Raw genomic sequence first — 15,649 nt, forward strand, 5'->3', positions numbered from 1 at the left:
ACTCCACAAGTTCTTTATTTTATATCAACGGGCTGAGCTGCCTTTCTTTCTGCCCCGTAAACATGCCACGCTCCTCTCAGTCTCAGGGTCTTTGTACTCATGTTCCCTCATCACGGATCCTTCTCCCCGGAGGCTCACACTGTCTCCTCACTCGGAGGACTCCGCTCCGTGCTGCATCCCGGGGTGGACCTCACTGTCCCCCTCTCCAGCGAGTCTTGCCACTCTCTCACTCCAGCCTGCTTTCATATCTTCAAGGTGCTGATGACTGTCTGAAGTTAAGTGTGTTTACTTGTTCGCAGTCGGTCTGTCCTCACTGGGACAGAAGCTCCACAAAAACACAGTCTATCTTGTTCACTGCTCTACCCCCAGGGTCGGAACAGTGCCCAACACACACACTGTAAACACCACAGCATTTGTCAACCAATATCATATATATACAAATCAACATATTTCACACTTATGTTATTGAACCATCATTAAATAAGGAAATTACTGCAAAGCAACATTTTAAAAGGCTAATGTAATGCTACCCTGACAAACAGCAGAAACAAAGTCCTTCGTCCCTGAAACTTATCCATATCTTGTTGTTACTCAGGTTACATTACTACTGTGACAAAGCTGCTTTAAAAGATAGTCATATAAGGACTTTAAGAGACAAAACAGATAAACATAAGGGAAGGGAAACAAAAATAATATAAAAATAGGGAGGGGGACAAAAGAGACTCATAAATATGGAGAACAAACTGAGGGTTGCTGGAGGGGTTGTGGGAGGGAGGATGGGCTAAATGGGTAAGGGACATTAAGGAATCTACTGAAATCAATGCTTCACTATATACTAATTTGGATGTAAATTTTAAAAAATAAAAAATAAAGTAAAAAAAAAAAAAAAAAGATAGTCTAAACCTCCCATAAATTCTTAGCAGGAACAGATTTGAGAGAGATTTGTGACTCCCAAATTTCTGACTTAAGCAGCTGAATGAATAGTGGTGCCATTCGCTGAGACAGGAAATGCTGGAGGACCAGATTTACAGAGTAAGAGAATCCGTACAGTTTGGAACCTAACACTGAGGTACATGTACCGTCCAAATTGATATGCTAAGGATTAAAGAATTAAAAAAAAAAAAAGCTGTTAAGAAAGTAGCTGGATATAGGTCTATAGGATCCACGAGGCGCCTGAGCCGAAAATAAACACATGAAATGAGACATTGACAATTAGATGAGCTCGAAGAGCCTTTCTAATTCAGACTCTACCATCCTTATTTTAGATTCTCCCCCACTCCCCAAACCCTCAAATCAGGTCAACTTACATTCTTTATAAATATCAGATTCAAAAATTAAAGATTTTTTTTTTTTTAAATTTTTTAAATGTTTACTTTTGAGAGAGACAGAGAGAGAGAGAGAGAGAGAGAGAGAGAGCATGTGCAAGCAGGAGAGGGACAGAGAGAGGGAATCCCAAGTAAGCTTCATGCTGTCGTGCAGAGCCTAATGCAGGGCTCACAAACTGTGAGATCATGACCTGAGCCAAAGTTGTATGCTTAACCAACTGAGCCACCCAGGTGCCCCTCATAGTTTTATTTTGTTTGTTTTTTTTTAAATTGTTTATTGTGAGAGAGAGCAAGTGTGAGTGGGGGAGGGGCAGAGAGAGGGACGGAGGAAGAGAATCCCAAGTAGGCTCTGTGCTATCAGTGCAGGGTTCGATGTGGGGCTCAAACCCAGGAACCGTGAGATCATGACCTGAGCTGAAATCAAGACTGGGATGCTTGACCAACTGAGCTACCTTGGTGCCTGTCATCCCTACTTTTTAAAGCGTTTTAAATTGTTTGAAAACATTAGACTTTTAAAGTTTCAGCACTTACTGGTAGGTCAGTTTTTACCTTTTCCCTTGCTGCCCAGTGCAAGCTCGGTTACACACTAAAAGAACAATCTTGTCGCCTCCTGGTCTTGTCGGGGGCAAGTCTGTTTTCCCTTGCTTTGCTGCTGCCTGTGTACAAGAAGACAGTCGATGATGATCCAAGCCAAATTTCAAGTGGTTTAGATTGTTGTTTAAGTGGATTCCTGGAAAAAAAATTAAAAACAACTTATTCTATCTTTTCAAAATTCTTTCATTCATTCATTACAAAGAAATTTACCCAGCAGAGAATTAAGAAGCTGTCATTATGTAATTTAAACTACAAATGAAAAAAGAACAAATGATTATGAGATAACCAGCCATTAAAATAATTTCTTAAGCATCTATCATTTCCTTTAAACTAGCTTTATGTATCTTAAAAAGTGAAATTTAAAATTCTTCACTTCAGTGAATACTGGATACAGTTGTATTTTTTATTATTTATTTATTTTGAGGGAGAGCGTGCATGCATGCGCACAAGCACAGGAAACAGGCAGAGACAGAATCCCAAGCAGGCTCCGCACTGTCATCATAGAGCCTGATATGGGCAGGGCTCAATCTCACAATCATGAGATTTTGAGAGCAAGTTTGCAGAGATGATCCACCAAGGCAAATTTAAGGGGAGACCATGCAACCAGGAACCAAATAAATTTTTAAAAAATAAAAAATTAAGACTAGTAAACGTGGAATGATCTTCAATATTTTAATAGCAGTTTCTTCTCCCTGATTAACAAGACAGACATAAAAAACAAAGTATAAACCGCACTTAACTAGACTCACAGCCATTATAGGACATGTCAACTTTAATGCAATCAACCACCCTGGATGGACCTACATTTAAGTGAACAAAAATATATGATTGATAGGAATACTGGTTGCTAAGAATCAGGTCTTTAGAAATGCCTGAAAGCAGAGCTATCTGTCAATCTTAACTACTCAGCAATTTAGTACCTAGTACAACGCCCTGCACTTAGTAGAAATTCGAAAGTGCTTGATCAAACAACCATTCATTTCAATGGAATACTACTCAACCATTAAAAAGAATAAAACCTTGGGGTAGCTCAGTCAGTCAAGGTTCCAACTCTTTTTAGCTCAGGTCATGATCTCACAGTTTGTGGCATCAAGCCCCATGTTGGGCTCTGTACTGATAGCACAGAGCCTGCTTGGGATTCTCTGTCCCTCTCTCTCTGCCCCCTTCCCCAACTCGTGCACGTACACTCTCTCTCAAAATAAATAAACAAGAAAAAAAAAAAAGAAGGATATCTTGCCATTTGCAGCAACATGGATGGACCTTGAAGGCATTATGCTAAGTGAAAGAAGTCAGAGAAAGACAAATACTGCATGATCTCACTTATATGTGGAATTTAAGACAACAACAGCAAAACGAAGGCAGAGATACACAGAAGAGACTGGTGGTCGTAGAGGAGAGTGGGAGTGGTCAGGCAAAATCGGTGAAAAGGGTCAAAAGGTACAAACCTCAAGTTATAAAATAAATAAGTAATGGGATGTAATGTACATTATGGTGAGTATAGTTAATAATACTGTATTGTATATTTCAAAGTTGCTGAGAGTAGACCTTAAAAGCCCTCATCATAATAAAAAAAATTTTGTAACTCTATGGTGATGGATGTTAACTACATTTCCTGTGATGATTATTTTGCAGTATATACAAACACCGAATCATTATGCTGTACCCCTGAAACATGTTATATGTCAATTACACCTAAACAAAAATAATAATAAAATTAAATTAAAATAATTGTTCACTTCTTTAATCCTTTGGAAGTATAGCCTAAGGAAATTATACCCCAACTTGCAAATAGAAGAAAGCCCTTCACCACCACCACCACACGCATAAATGAGAACAACAGCAAAAGGAGAATAAAAAGTGGCTTATAAAAAAGAATTCATAGCAGAATTCTGGCAATAACCTAAACATCCAGCAATACAAGACTTGCCAAACCTATTAAGGGACATCAGCATTACAGCAATTTAAAATAACAAGTATATGGTTAATACCAAAATAAATTCCAGATGAATTAGAGTTAAAAAAAAAAAAGTATACAGAAGCTAGAAATAAGGAAAAATGGAATCTTCATTAAGCTACTAAAGGGAAGAAAACCTTTTAACCTTAAATACCAAAAAGAAATCACAAGAGGAAAAACAGGTTTCACTCCATAGCCATTTCAAACTTTGGTATGACAAAATAAAAATAAGAGAAGTCTGAATTTGAGACAATAAATGGCCTCACTGCCCAGCTCCTTGGCAGAAAGAAGGCTGGGGAGACCTGTTCTCAAGTGATAAGGGTCCCTAATGAGATGAGGGGGTACCACTCAACTGCACAGAAATCAAGCTCTGTGTTCAAAGAGCAGGCCCAGTTACTACCAGCTGCATGACTGGGGCAGTTATTCAACTCCCCAAGTCTTCCCTCATTTGTAAAACGGGGAAGGCAGCAAGTAGCCTCATAGGCCTCAAATAACTTATTTATAAAGATTAGAGCAAAGGCTAACACATACTTAGTAAAGTACAGTGTTCCAACAGAGCCACTCTCTGGTTAGAACACAATCACCTCGGACCTCATCAAATTCACTTAAAAACAAAATTTAGTATTAACCATTGACAACTGGGGTGTGAAAGGGGATTTGAGGAAATTTTCAGTTGAACATTAACTGGGCTCTTGCTCTGCATTAGGAACTATACTAAACTGCTGGGTACAGAAAGATAAAACAAAGCATAGCCCCAAGTGCAGAGAATTTCACAGCATGGTGAGGCAGAGGAGAAAAAAAGATCATTTCCACGCAACATGCTGGTGTCAGAGATTAGCAGAAGCTTTGACTGGAACAAGGAAGAGGAATAAGTCAGCAGCCTGATGTGGAGGAGGTAAGGAAAGAGTTTCAGGAAAAGGTGATGACTGAGTATTTTTTTACTGTAATGCAATTAAAAGTAGAAAACAAATTGAACAAACAAAAGCACACACATGAAAAAGCACCTGGAAAATAAAGCTCCTAGGTCAAAAAAATTAAAACTTGAATAACAGACTACCTAGAAACTAACAATGTAAATATGGGTGGGTATACCAGAGAAAACTGAATCCTAACTGGCAGTGGAGAAAGCTGATCAACCCAACATACAGAATTACCAAAAGGTTCAGAAACTAGAGGCACCCATGGAAGTAGGTGTGAAGGAAAAGAACTAAAATAAGGACTTTCAAGAATGGCACCAAGATCATTCAAATCGGAAAGAATGGTCTCTTGAGGCACCTGGTGGCTCAGCCGGTTAAGCTGGTGTCAGAGATTAGCAGAAGCTTTGACTGGAACAAAGCTTGATCTCAACTTGAGATCAAGTTGAGACTTGATCTCAACTCAGGTCTTGATCTCAGGGTCACATGAATTCAAGCCCCACATTTGGCTTCACGTGGGGCATGGAGCTTACTTAAAAAAAGAAAAAAAGAATGGTCTCTCCAACAAATGTTGGTGCTGTTTTCCTACAAAAGATTGCAGCTGGACTCCCACCTCAAACCATACACAAAATTAATTCAAACGGAGCAAAGACCTAAATGTAAAAGCTAAAACTATAAAAACTCCTAGAAGTAAACACAGGAGTAAACTTCATGGTCCTGGATTTAAGGATGAAATCTTAGAGATGACACCCAAAGCATAAGCAATAAAAGAAGAAAAAAATTAGATCTCATCAAAACTAAGAACTTCTGTTCATCAAAAGACACTATCAAGAGAGTGAAAAGACAATTTATAGAATGGGAGAAAATATTTGCAAGTCACATATCTGACAAGGGTCTAGAATCTAGCATGTATCTCTTACAATACAACAACAACACCAACAACAGCACAATTTAAAAATGGGGCAAGAACTTGAATAGACATTTCTCTAAAGACGATAAACAAATGGCCAACAAGCACGTGAAAAGATGATCGACTTTATGTATCACGACACACCACTTCACACCCACTAGGATGGCTATAATCAAAAAGATGGAAAATAATAAATGTTGCCAAGAATGTGGAGAAATTGTAACCCTCATATATTGGTTCAGCTGTTGCAGAAAACAGTCCAACAATTCCCCGGAAAGTTAAGCATAGAATTACCACGACCCAGTGTTTCCACTCTTAGGGGGATGTATGTGTGTGCGTCCCCCAAAAGAACTATAACCAGGTATTCAAACAAATACTTGTATGTGAACAGTCACAGCAGCACTATTTCATAATGTGGAAACAACCCAAATGTCCATCAACAGATGGAAAACAAAATATTCTATATACAAAAAAAAATTTTTTGAAGTGGGTGGGTACCTGGGTGGCTCAGTCGGTTGAGCATCTGACTTCGGCTCAGGTCATGATCTCTTGGTCTGTGAGTTTGAGCCCCGTGTCAGGCTCTGTACTGACAGCTTAGAGCCTGGAGCCTGTTTCAGATTCTGTGTCTGTCTGTCTGTCTCTCTCTCTCTCTCTCTCTGCCCCTCCCCTGCTCATGCTGTCTCTCTTACTCAAAGATAAACATAAAAAAATTTTTTTTTTTAATGTTCTACATACATATAATGGAATTAAAAATTTTTTTAATGTTTTATATACATATAATATTTAGCCATGAAATGGACGGAAGGACTGATAAATGCTACAACATGGATGAACCTTGAAACATGCTAAGTAAAAGAAACAAGTCACAAAAGGCCACAAATTATGATTCTATTCACATGAAAGTCTAGACTAGGGAAATCTACAGAGACAGAGAGTAGAATAGTGGTCACTCAGGACTGGGTAGGATGGGTAGGTTGCAGGGAGGTGTGTGTAGGGGAGACAAAATAGGAGCTGAGAAAGGAGCTGGAGAAATGAATTCTCAACAGAGCAAACAGTGGGAAAGTATAAAAGTACACGGCATGTTTGAGAAAGAGAGTGACCTGGGTAGGGTACATGGGGAAGGAGACAGAATATAGTAGAGAGGCTGGAAAGAGAGGCAAGGACTCATCATGAGGGGCCAGGCATCCTTCCAAGGTGTTCAGATGTAATCTTAGACAAAGGGGAAATCCTAGCAAATCAATAAAAAGCATGTAACATGATCAGAAATGTAAGTCGGAATCAGTCTGGTGGCACCATGGAGAAATAATTGAACAGAAGAAAGCCTAGGGATAAAGGTATTACTAGAGAAGTTACTAGAAAAAGCCCGGTTGACACTGGTCTGAGCTGTATCAGTGGCAAGAGAATGAGGAGGAAAACTGCATAGTGTTTACTTAGTTCTATGTGAATTTTGAGAGAGAGGTCAAAATTTGAAGAAGTGCTTGGATCCACCTTGGGTGAAAGTGGTGGCGCCATGATCCCACAGAAGAAACGCAGGAGGATCGGGTCTAAGAAATGCTGAGTGTGAAGACACCAACAGGACTTCTAAGCAGAGATTCCAGTGGACAGGCAGAAGTCAGGGAATGGAACCAGAAGGAAAGAGAGGGCAAGCAGGGGGGTTCAGTTCTAAAAATCATGGCAGTAGAAGAGATACTGATGAGACTGGATGGAGCGACGGGTTCTCAAACCGTGGTGTGCATCAGAATTGCCTGTGAAAAACAAGTTTGCTGGGCCCCACCCCCAGAGCTGCTCATTCAGTAGGTCCGGGGTGGGGTCTAGGAATCTATAGTTCTCACCAGTTCCCAGGTGCCTCTCATGCTTTAATAACCACTGGAGTTGAGAAAAAGGACAGAAGCCCCAGAACCATGAAAAAGACCAGGAACAAAGTTCGAGTTGCCTAGCAACTTTCAAAATAGCCCCCAAATCCTGGAAGCACTATAGAGAGACACTCTGAGTTCCAAATCACAGACGAAACCACAGGAAAAGGAGGCACTGTCAAAGCTGTACTCTCTTGCTGCCTATGGATGCAAATTTCTTAAGAGCAAGGTATCAAGAAAACATTTTACAGCAAAGAGTTAGAATTTAGAAAGCATCAGAGCCGGGAACAAAATGCCAAAAAAACAACAAAAAAAAGATGGCAGCTATGGCATAATACACCTTCCCAAATGCTGTCATAAGATACTTAAGAATCACTTCAGGGAGGATTTAGTCAGTTCTGAGCCTCCAATTGTGGAGAGGAAAGGTTAGAAAAGAAATAGTGAGAACTGCCTTCTTCCAGAGAAACATGTTACCATAAAATTTATGCCATCCTAAAAACAAGCATTATGTGTATTTTTACCACAGTTAAAAAAAATTATGCCATCACATAACAGACATCTCAAAAGGGTATACAGTTGTGAAACCTGCAAACCCCTGTGGAAACAGATGCTCATTTACCTCTTTGACTGAGAATTCCTTCAGGCCTAAATATTTCTGGAGTCTCAAAGGCAAAAATGCAGTCGCTTTCATGGACTGTTTCCAGGTCGTCTGTGTCACAAAAGGAACGATGGAACCCATCATAGTACATTTCCGTTAACACAATCTAAAAACGGGAAAAATGTAAACAGTTGGACAACTGGAAAGTCAATACGAATTGATCTCCCAATTCTACCATGAACTTCTGCAGCCTGTCAGGATTTGTGGTGATGTGAGAGGGCTCTGAGACATGTCACAGAGCCCACACTATCTGCCTTCAGTAAGGAAATCTAAGAAGCACAGTATCTTCTGTAAATGTGTAACAAACAATAAACTCTGATTTCAGAACGCTATGGCACTGAATCCAGAGTTCCTCTAAGTTTCCGTGAAGAAACCCAGGAAATTATAAAAACTAATCCTCCTGTTTCACAAGGGGAAGACACTGAAGACAGGTGGGAAACTTGCCAGAGTACCCGACCATTAAGTCTCGTAGCAAAAACCGAGTCCACATCTGATTCTGAGACTTTCTCCTACCTCGTTAACTTTTTTCATTTCAAGTTAAGAAATGCCATATAACCATGGATTGTGTATTAGAAAAAAAAAAAGAAATCAACTCAAATGTCCAACAACAGGAGCTAGTTAAATGTATTATAGTCCTACTGTAATTATAAAGCTATTACAAAGAATGATCTGAGTAAATAAGAAACAACATAAAGAGTAATGTGTGTAAGCAATTCCATTTTTATAAAATAATAAATGTAATATATATAGAAAAAAATAAGAGTGAATATACAACACAGTATTAAAGTTAGTAAGTCTTAGTTCTAAGGTACTTATTAGGACAAGATACTTCTAAGTTATGCTTCTGAAATGGTTGAATATTTCACAATGAAACAAAAAAGCAAAAGATGGGGGGAAAAAAACAATGCAAACATTTAGACGCTCATTACATGCTCAGTAGCACCGTCTAGCGAAAAAGCACTGGATGGGGCCTGAAGAGGTTCCAGTCCCAGCCTGCCACCAACCAGCCTTATGACCTTGAACAAGTCACATGGTTTCTCTGGGCCTCCTTCAAATGAGGGGGTGGAAAATGGACCCCTAAAATCCCCTCTACTAATGCAAACATACCACAAGTCTGTGAGGTGAAACAGGCTGGTGGCATATTCCACAAACAGTCCAAGAAAAATATCCCTGGCACATTTTTCTTCTAATGATTTTAATGACCACATTGTTTTTCTGCAGGTGAACATACAAGTATAATTTACTTTCTCCAGCAAGCTAAGGTCAAAAACAAACTTGTAATTACATCACCCATTTAAACCACATGCAAAAAGAGCCAGACGCCACTGGAGGCTTTACAGATACAACCAGATTTACCCTGGAAACACATCTAAGCCTCCCTCCCTCATTGTGTCTTTCCCCTCATTCTGAAGGGGAAAAAAAAGAATCAACAAGGACTTCACAGTAAGGAAGAATATGAACATTTTATCAACATGCCAGTACTTGGCCTATGAAAATATGAGATACTTACTACATTAGGGCCCCACTGCTGGCTGTATTTGTTTTACTGTGGTAACTTCCCAAATGAAGCCACATGAGGCCAAAGTACAAAATACCTTTAGTAATCAAGTGATTACACAGCAGCTTCCAGAAGCTATCTAGGGAGAAGTTATTCTACCACAGAATCATCTTTCTTAGTAAATCTAAAATAGGAAATGTTTTTCCAAATAAAGTCATAATAGTGAATTGAGTAAAAACTGTATGCAAAAATGTCAAGTCACAAACAGGCCAAAGTATCTGGGGTCAATTTAAATATAACTACTTATCAAAAATTTACCCAAAAAAAGAAGGCAGAGGGAGCACAATGTTCCTTTCTCTCATCTAAACAAAGGACGAGACACTGGCCCAGCTTTAAGCAGAAAGTGAGCCATACTGAACATCTATATGTATTATACCAGCAAGAAGATATCCACTCTTGCCACCACAATGGAAAGGGGTTTTCAAGAACCACCAGTCAAGTTTTCTAAGCCTCTCTGACCTTCAACAACCACAGCAATGCTCTTCCTATTGCCTGCATAAGCTTCCCTAAGAACGGTTTAAGAGAGACTGTATAATTATAAACAAAGCTAAAATAAGGTCCTGGTGTAAGGTCACAACTTTCCTTCTAAAAATATATGTACGATTAAATGAAGCACAAAAAGTTTTGATGTACATTTTCCTCCTTTGGGTCTTAATTTTTTTTTCCCCCTCAACACACACACACAACTGGTTTTACATTTCTATCTAACCATGCTTGGCAGAGGATTGTTAAAAAATTCCAGGAGAACAGAAAGCAACACTTTTATGACTCATGTGTAATCGGCCTTAGCACACTTATTACCTGATCAGTAGGGATCTTTGTTTCCATAGACACTGCTTCCCGAAGCCTGGCGACAGTCCCAGACAGAGGCACGGCAACACCAATCCTCATGCAATGAGAACACTTCCCCTGATACACTACGGTAACATAGAGAGGCCTGTACAGATCAAAGCCAGATCTTCTTATTAGTCACTTATTTCAACTTAAATATAGAAGCAAAATGAAGAAACAAACACAGAACTGAAAGGGAAAAAATCTCATTTGGACTTCAGTAGGACCAGAAAACAATAATCAACACATCTTTGGAAAAGGCAGTTGAACAAAATATATCAACACTTGATCCTGTGCTTTGTATGTTCTTCACAACAGCATAATTCCCAGAAATTATGAAAAACTGTTCAAATAAAGCAACTAATTAAAAGTGCAATAGAAAGTCTCTAGAAAATCTAGAAGGCACTCAACAACTCTCCTCCTCCCCCACACTATCAACAGATGAGCAACTGAACAGACTACAACCACAGGGACTGAAACGACTTGTTGGCCCCATGTACCTGTTCACCCTGTAAACTCAGACAGAGATTTATAAATTTCTGTAGGGTTTTAACAATGCCTGTATTCAATTTATCACTAATCCCGTTTTTTTTCTAAATAAGTAAGAACACCTAATAGGAGCTGGACAGGAATGAACAGTCTTAATTTTATTAAATCTGTTCTTCTTACCTTGTGTGGGGTAGAGGAATTGGCAAAGAAATGCAGAGGAAAGGGTCAAAAGTGTTGCTCTGCTTCTGACAATGAGGACATGTCAAAGAAGATCTTCAAAACAAAAATGAAAGACACACACAGTAAGAGCATCTACAGCTATGTTGAGCAGACCATATAAGAGACAATTTGATATGCTCATACCTGTACTGGGCTTGAAAAAGTTCTTGTACAAAAGTGCTACAGACAGGAAAAGATGGTCCCTCGGGCATCATATCAGTCTCTGACGGTGGCTAAAAAAAGGGAAAGTACAATTTCACAGATTAGAAGTACCAACTCTTGATTGAAGGTGAACCTGAAACAGTCACAAATGGCCTTCACTTCCTTTACAAGCTGTGCAGAGGTGCCAGTGAAAAGCATGTGCTAAAGGCACTGGAATGCAGCTGCCAGGACGGGGGTCACAAGGACTCCTCTCCCCACGGGCTCTCCCACACACCGTGCCTGTGCCAGTCTCTCCGCCCCACCCAGCAGCTGGGCAGTCCTTTTGCAGGGTGCTTCAATCTCCAACTCTCAAGGTCTCCCTGCAGCCTCTTGCAGGAAATAACCCCAACCACTGTGCCCTCAAGCTACAGCCCCTGCCGACCGCACCACTCGCTTTGGTGCCCAGTCCCTCTACTGCATATACTTAGTTAGCCTTTTCACGTCCATCCACCTGACAAAGAGTCACTGAACACCTGCTGCCACGTGCAGAGAGCCCTGCAAGGCCATTAGGACACAAAGATAAATAAGACACAGTGCGTGACCTTGAGTATGTCTCAATCTGGTGGGAGAGCGAGCCACAAGCACATGGTCATATGTTAGTACAGAGTGTGCAGGCACAGAAGAACCCTGAATCAGAATATCTTGACGCCTTACCAGAACCACAGACTGAAATTTTGAGGCACAGAGCAGAATTAACAAAAACTTTAAAGGTGGCAAGAGAAAAGCAACTCTTTGGTCTTAATTATTTCTAGTATATAAATCAGTTTTCCATCATATTAAGGCTGCATCATAAAAATTGAGAATGTATCACTGTGTCTTAATAAGAATGTTATTCTAGAGGTTCAGTTTCTACACCCAAACCCAACCGAAACAGCAAAGACATCCATCCATTTCCTTTTCACCTATGTATTCATCTCAGTGATCTATAAGGGTATGTGTGTCATTGGAAAAGAAAGGAAATTTCTGCTTTAAAAACAGCTTAGTGAACTGGAATCACTTGGCTGTAGTCTAAAGCTAGTCATACATGCAATTATGTCCCCTCTCATTAGACTCTAAGTTCCTTAGAGACGGCATCTCTCGTATCTTATGCTGCCAGCACAGCAATAAACGTGGGGAAAATCCTCTAAGTATCCCTGAATTTTATACTCACCGGGAGCTTAGTCTATTTCACTACATTAACTAAATGCAAACTGCAACAACTCCTCAGTGGAGGTTACCCTGCTCACTGCTCCCTGGCTGCCCCAGCAGGGTGCGCACCCTCACCTTCAGAGGAGGCTGGCCACTCTGCTTCACAGCATGATTGAGGTCCTCATGAACTCGGTCCAAAAGCCACAGCAGAAACTCCTGGGCATCATGCTGGGAATTTCCCCGATATTGCAGCGCGTTCTTTGACACAATACTCTACACAGGTAAATAAATCAGCATGAATAGTCGTGAATTCATGGCTTTAAAGATGAACTATTTATAATCCCAAAGAAGGATGCAAGATCTCAAGGGTGTTACAGAGTACTTCCTAGAAAGACAGCAATATAAAAACAGATGCTTAATGTAAAAACCCCACCCCCAGAAACATGTACAGAAAACTTAAATGCACCTACCCAACAATCCTACTTTGAGAAACAGATCTAAAGGAAACCATGAAAACAGCATGCCAAGACTTCTAAGAAAATATTTATTCGTCAGGCTTTATCATAGCAAAAAAATGATAATAACTTGAATATTTAAAAACAAGAACTGGTTAAATAAGTAACAGAGCATTGAATCATAAACCAAAGGATAAAATAAACACATCTACAAAATATAAATGACTGAGTGAATAAATAAGTAAGGGGACTAGATAAATCTTCTTTATAGAATTCCAAATAATTAATGTCAGTACTTCCCCCTCCAGGAGTTGGACCTTAACCTCCTACCTTGAGTAGTGACTTGCTTCCACTAGAATATGGAAAGAGGCGGGGGTGGGGGCATGGGGGCTGGTGAAAGGTTCTCGGTGAACTGGTTAATTAAGATCATGGCTCTGGAGCAAAGAACCTGGGTTCAAACTTCCGCCCCACCACTTGTATTTGTGAAGCCTGGATCTACTCTACTCCAAAGTAAAAGGGAGAATAATGGTTTAGTGTGATGGTTAGTGAAAATGCATGCACGATATTTTGTGTGTGAGGTAATAAGCACTCAACTTTCAGCTCTGAGTATGGGATTTGGAAGTATGGTGGAAGAAGGGGACACAACCGCACAAAGGGAGGGCACAAAGGGAGGGCATCACATACCCTTGATGAGGCAAGAAATAATGAGGGTCCAAGCTAAGGCAGTGAGAACAGAAATGTGAAGGCAGACTTGAGAGATTCAGGAATTTAGGCAGTAGACTCCATAGGATTTGTGACCTAATGAATGGGGAGAGTGAGAAAGGAGGCATTAATGTCACCAGGGTGTCTTCTCTGAATATGGGCAACCGATGGTACCCTTCATTAGGATAAAATGAAAAAGAAGTCTGGGGAAGAGGACTGCATTTAAAGTTCTGTGGAACCTCCAAGTAGAAGTACCTGGTAAACAACTGAAAACTACAGATCTGGGGCCTGGTGGAAGAGTGTGTGCTAAGGACAAAAATTTGGAAGTCAACAGATGGGTGGTAGTTGAAATCATGAGTACAGCTGAGACTGCCCAGACATAGTCATGAGAGATCAAGCCAGAAGACAGAATAATCCAGAGGACACTATATTTGGGGGCCCTCAAAGGAGACCAAGAGAAGGCCACCAAAGATATGGCAAGAAAATCAGGAGAATAGTCACAAGAGTCAAGAGAAAAGGGTTATGAAGTCACAAGAGTCAAGAGAAAAGAGAGTGATCAACAGCGTTAAGAGTGATAGAGTAGGACAAAGAACTGAAACTGTCTACTGCATTTTCCAATTAAGATGATTATGGGCGGGGTGGGGGGCAGTGCCTGGTTGGCTCAGTTGGTGGAGAGTGCAACCCTTGATCTCGGGGTTGTGGGTTTGAGTCCCACACTGGGTGTGGAGATTACTTAAAAATAAACTATTTTAAAAAAGAAAAGAAAACAAGGGACAGACTTACAACTTGATAATGAGAAAGAACCATCACACCCTGATGATCAATTAGATGTGAATGGTAACAAAACGATGATTTACAAAGATTCAAACTAAAGGAGGAAAAAATCAAAGGGACATGAATGAGAGGGAATACTGAGGTGTCAACTGGCAAAATTTACTAACTGGCCAAAGGCAGCAAAGGAGAGGAAGAACCCTGACAATAAACAAGGTTTCAGTGACTAGAAAGATGCCATTTGAATGCTATCTCGGAAAAAGGTACACAAAAGGAGAAATGGGTGTGGGAGTCGTTACTATACTACAACGCTTCTCCCATGGTCAGATGCCACCTGAATCGTCAAATTCAGTATTTCCTTTCTTGGTCTTCACCTTCCTCAATCTTCCCATAGCATTTTATACCTGACACCTTACCTCATCTTGAAATAGTCTGGCTTATGGCCTTATGCACTCATTTAGGAGAACCAAAGCTGGAGCCACTGGTGTGTACAGTGGGGGAATGTGAGCTATAGAAAAGAGGATTCCACAGTAAAGAAAAACAGGCCAAAAACAAACAAGCTAACAAACAAAAGACATTAGCACCAGCAGCACTGTTGATGGTGTGGCCAACTCAGGATGGAAGAGAAACAAGTGACTGGTGATACTATTATTAAGGGATACAAAGAAGAAATGATGGACAACACCAAGGTTTTTAGTTTCTAGTCTAGGTAGACAATGAGATCAGGAACAGAGGAAGAGATGGGGGACAGCAGAGCTTCATATATGGTGAATCTGAGGTACCTAAATGATCGCCAGTGAGGTGAAGTCTGGTGCTCAGGAAAGAGAACTGAGCTGCCAAGTTAAATCAGAGAGGCACTCACCTTCCGTATGAACATGGAGGAAAAAAAAGCAGAAAAGGAGGCAACTAGGATCTTGAAGAATGCTAGCACAGAAGGGACAAGTCACAATACAGAAGCCAAGGAAGATAAGAGTGGCCAGGAGAACCAGAGATGGAGGCGGTGATGTAAACTACCGCAGGCAAGCCAAGCAGGGCACTGACGTGGTCCCTGGGAAGGGCAAGTTAAGAGGCTGACTGCAATTTCAGT

At 40.4% G+C, this 15,649-nt stretch overlaps 1 protein-coding gene across 4 annotated transcripts in view; it reads right to left on the reverse strand.

Annotated features, from left to right (window-relative positions):
- USP31 (ubiquitin specific peptidase 31) overlaps nucleotides 1-15,649 on the reverse strand; it is a 69,210-nt gene that overhangs the window by 29,646 nt on the left and 23,915 nt on the right. For 3 of the 4 annotated variants that reach the window (XM_027043038.2, XM_027043039.2, XM_053213742.1), the window contains exons 2-8: nucleotides 12,770-12,907; nucleotides 11,450-11,538; nucleotides 11,267-11,359; nucleotides 10,568-10,703; nucleotides 9,316-9,423; nucleotides 8,170-8,314; nucleotides 1,875-2,055 (exon numbers count right to left, since the gene is read on the reverse strand). In XM_027043038.2, the coding sequence (XP_026898839.1) occupies nucleotides 1,875-2,055; nucleotides 8,170-8,314; nucleotides 9,316-9,423; nucleotides 10,568-10,703; nucleotides 11,267-11,359; nucleotides 11,450-11,538; nucleotides 12,770-12,907 (890 nt within the window). The remainder of the gene's footprint in view (nucleotides 1-1,874; nucleotides 2,056-8,169; nucleotides 8,315-9,315; nucleotides 9,424-10,567; nucleotides 10,704-11,266; nucleotides 11,360-11,449; nucleotides 11,539-12,769; nucleotides 12,908-15,649) is intronic. The other variant, XM_015067090.3, reaches the window with a different exon arrangement.

This window comes from Acinonyx jubatus, chromosome E3, assembly GCF_027475565.1.
Source record: "Acinonyx jubatus isolate Ajub_Pintada_27869175 chromosome E3, VMU_Ajub_asm_v1.0, whole genome shotgun sequence".
NCBI lineage: Eukaryota > Metazoa > Chordata > Mammalia > Carnivora > Felidae > Acinonyx > Acinonyx jubatus.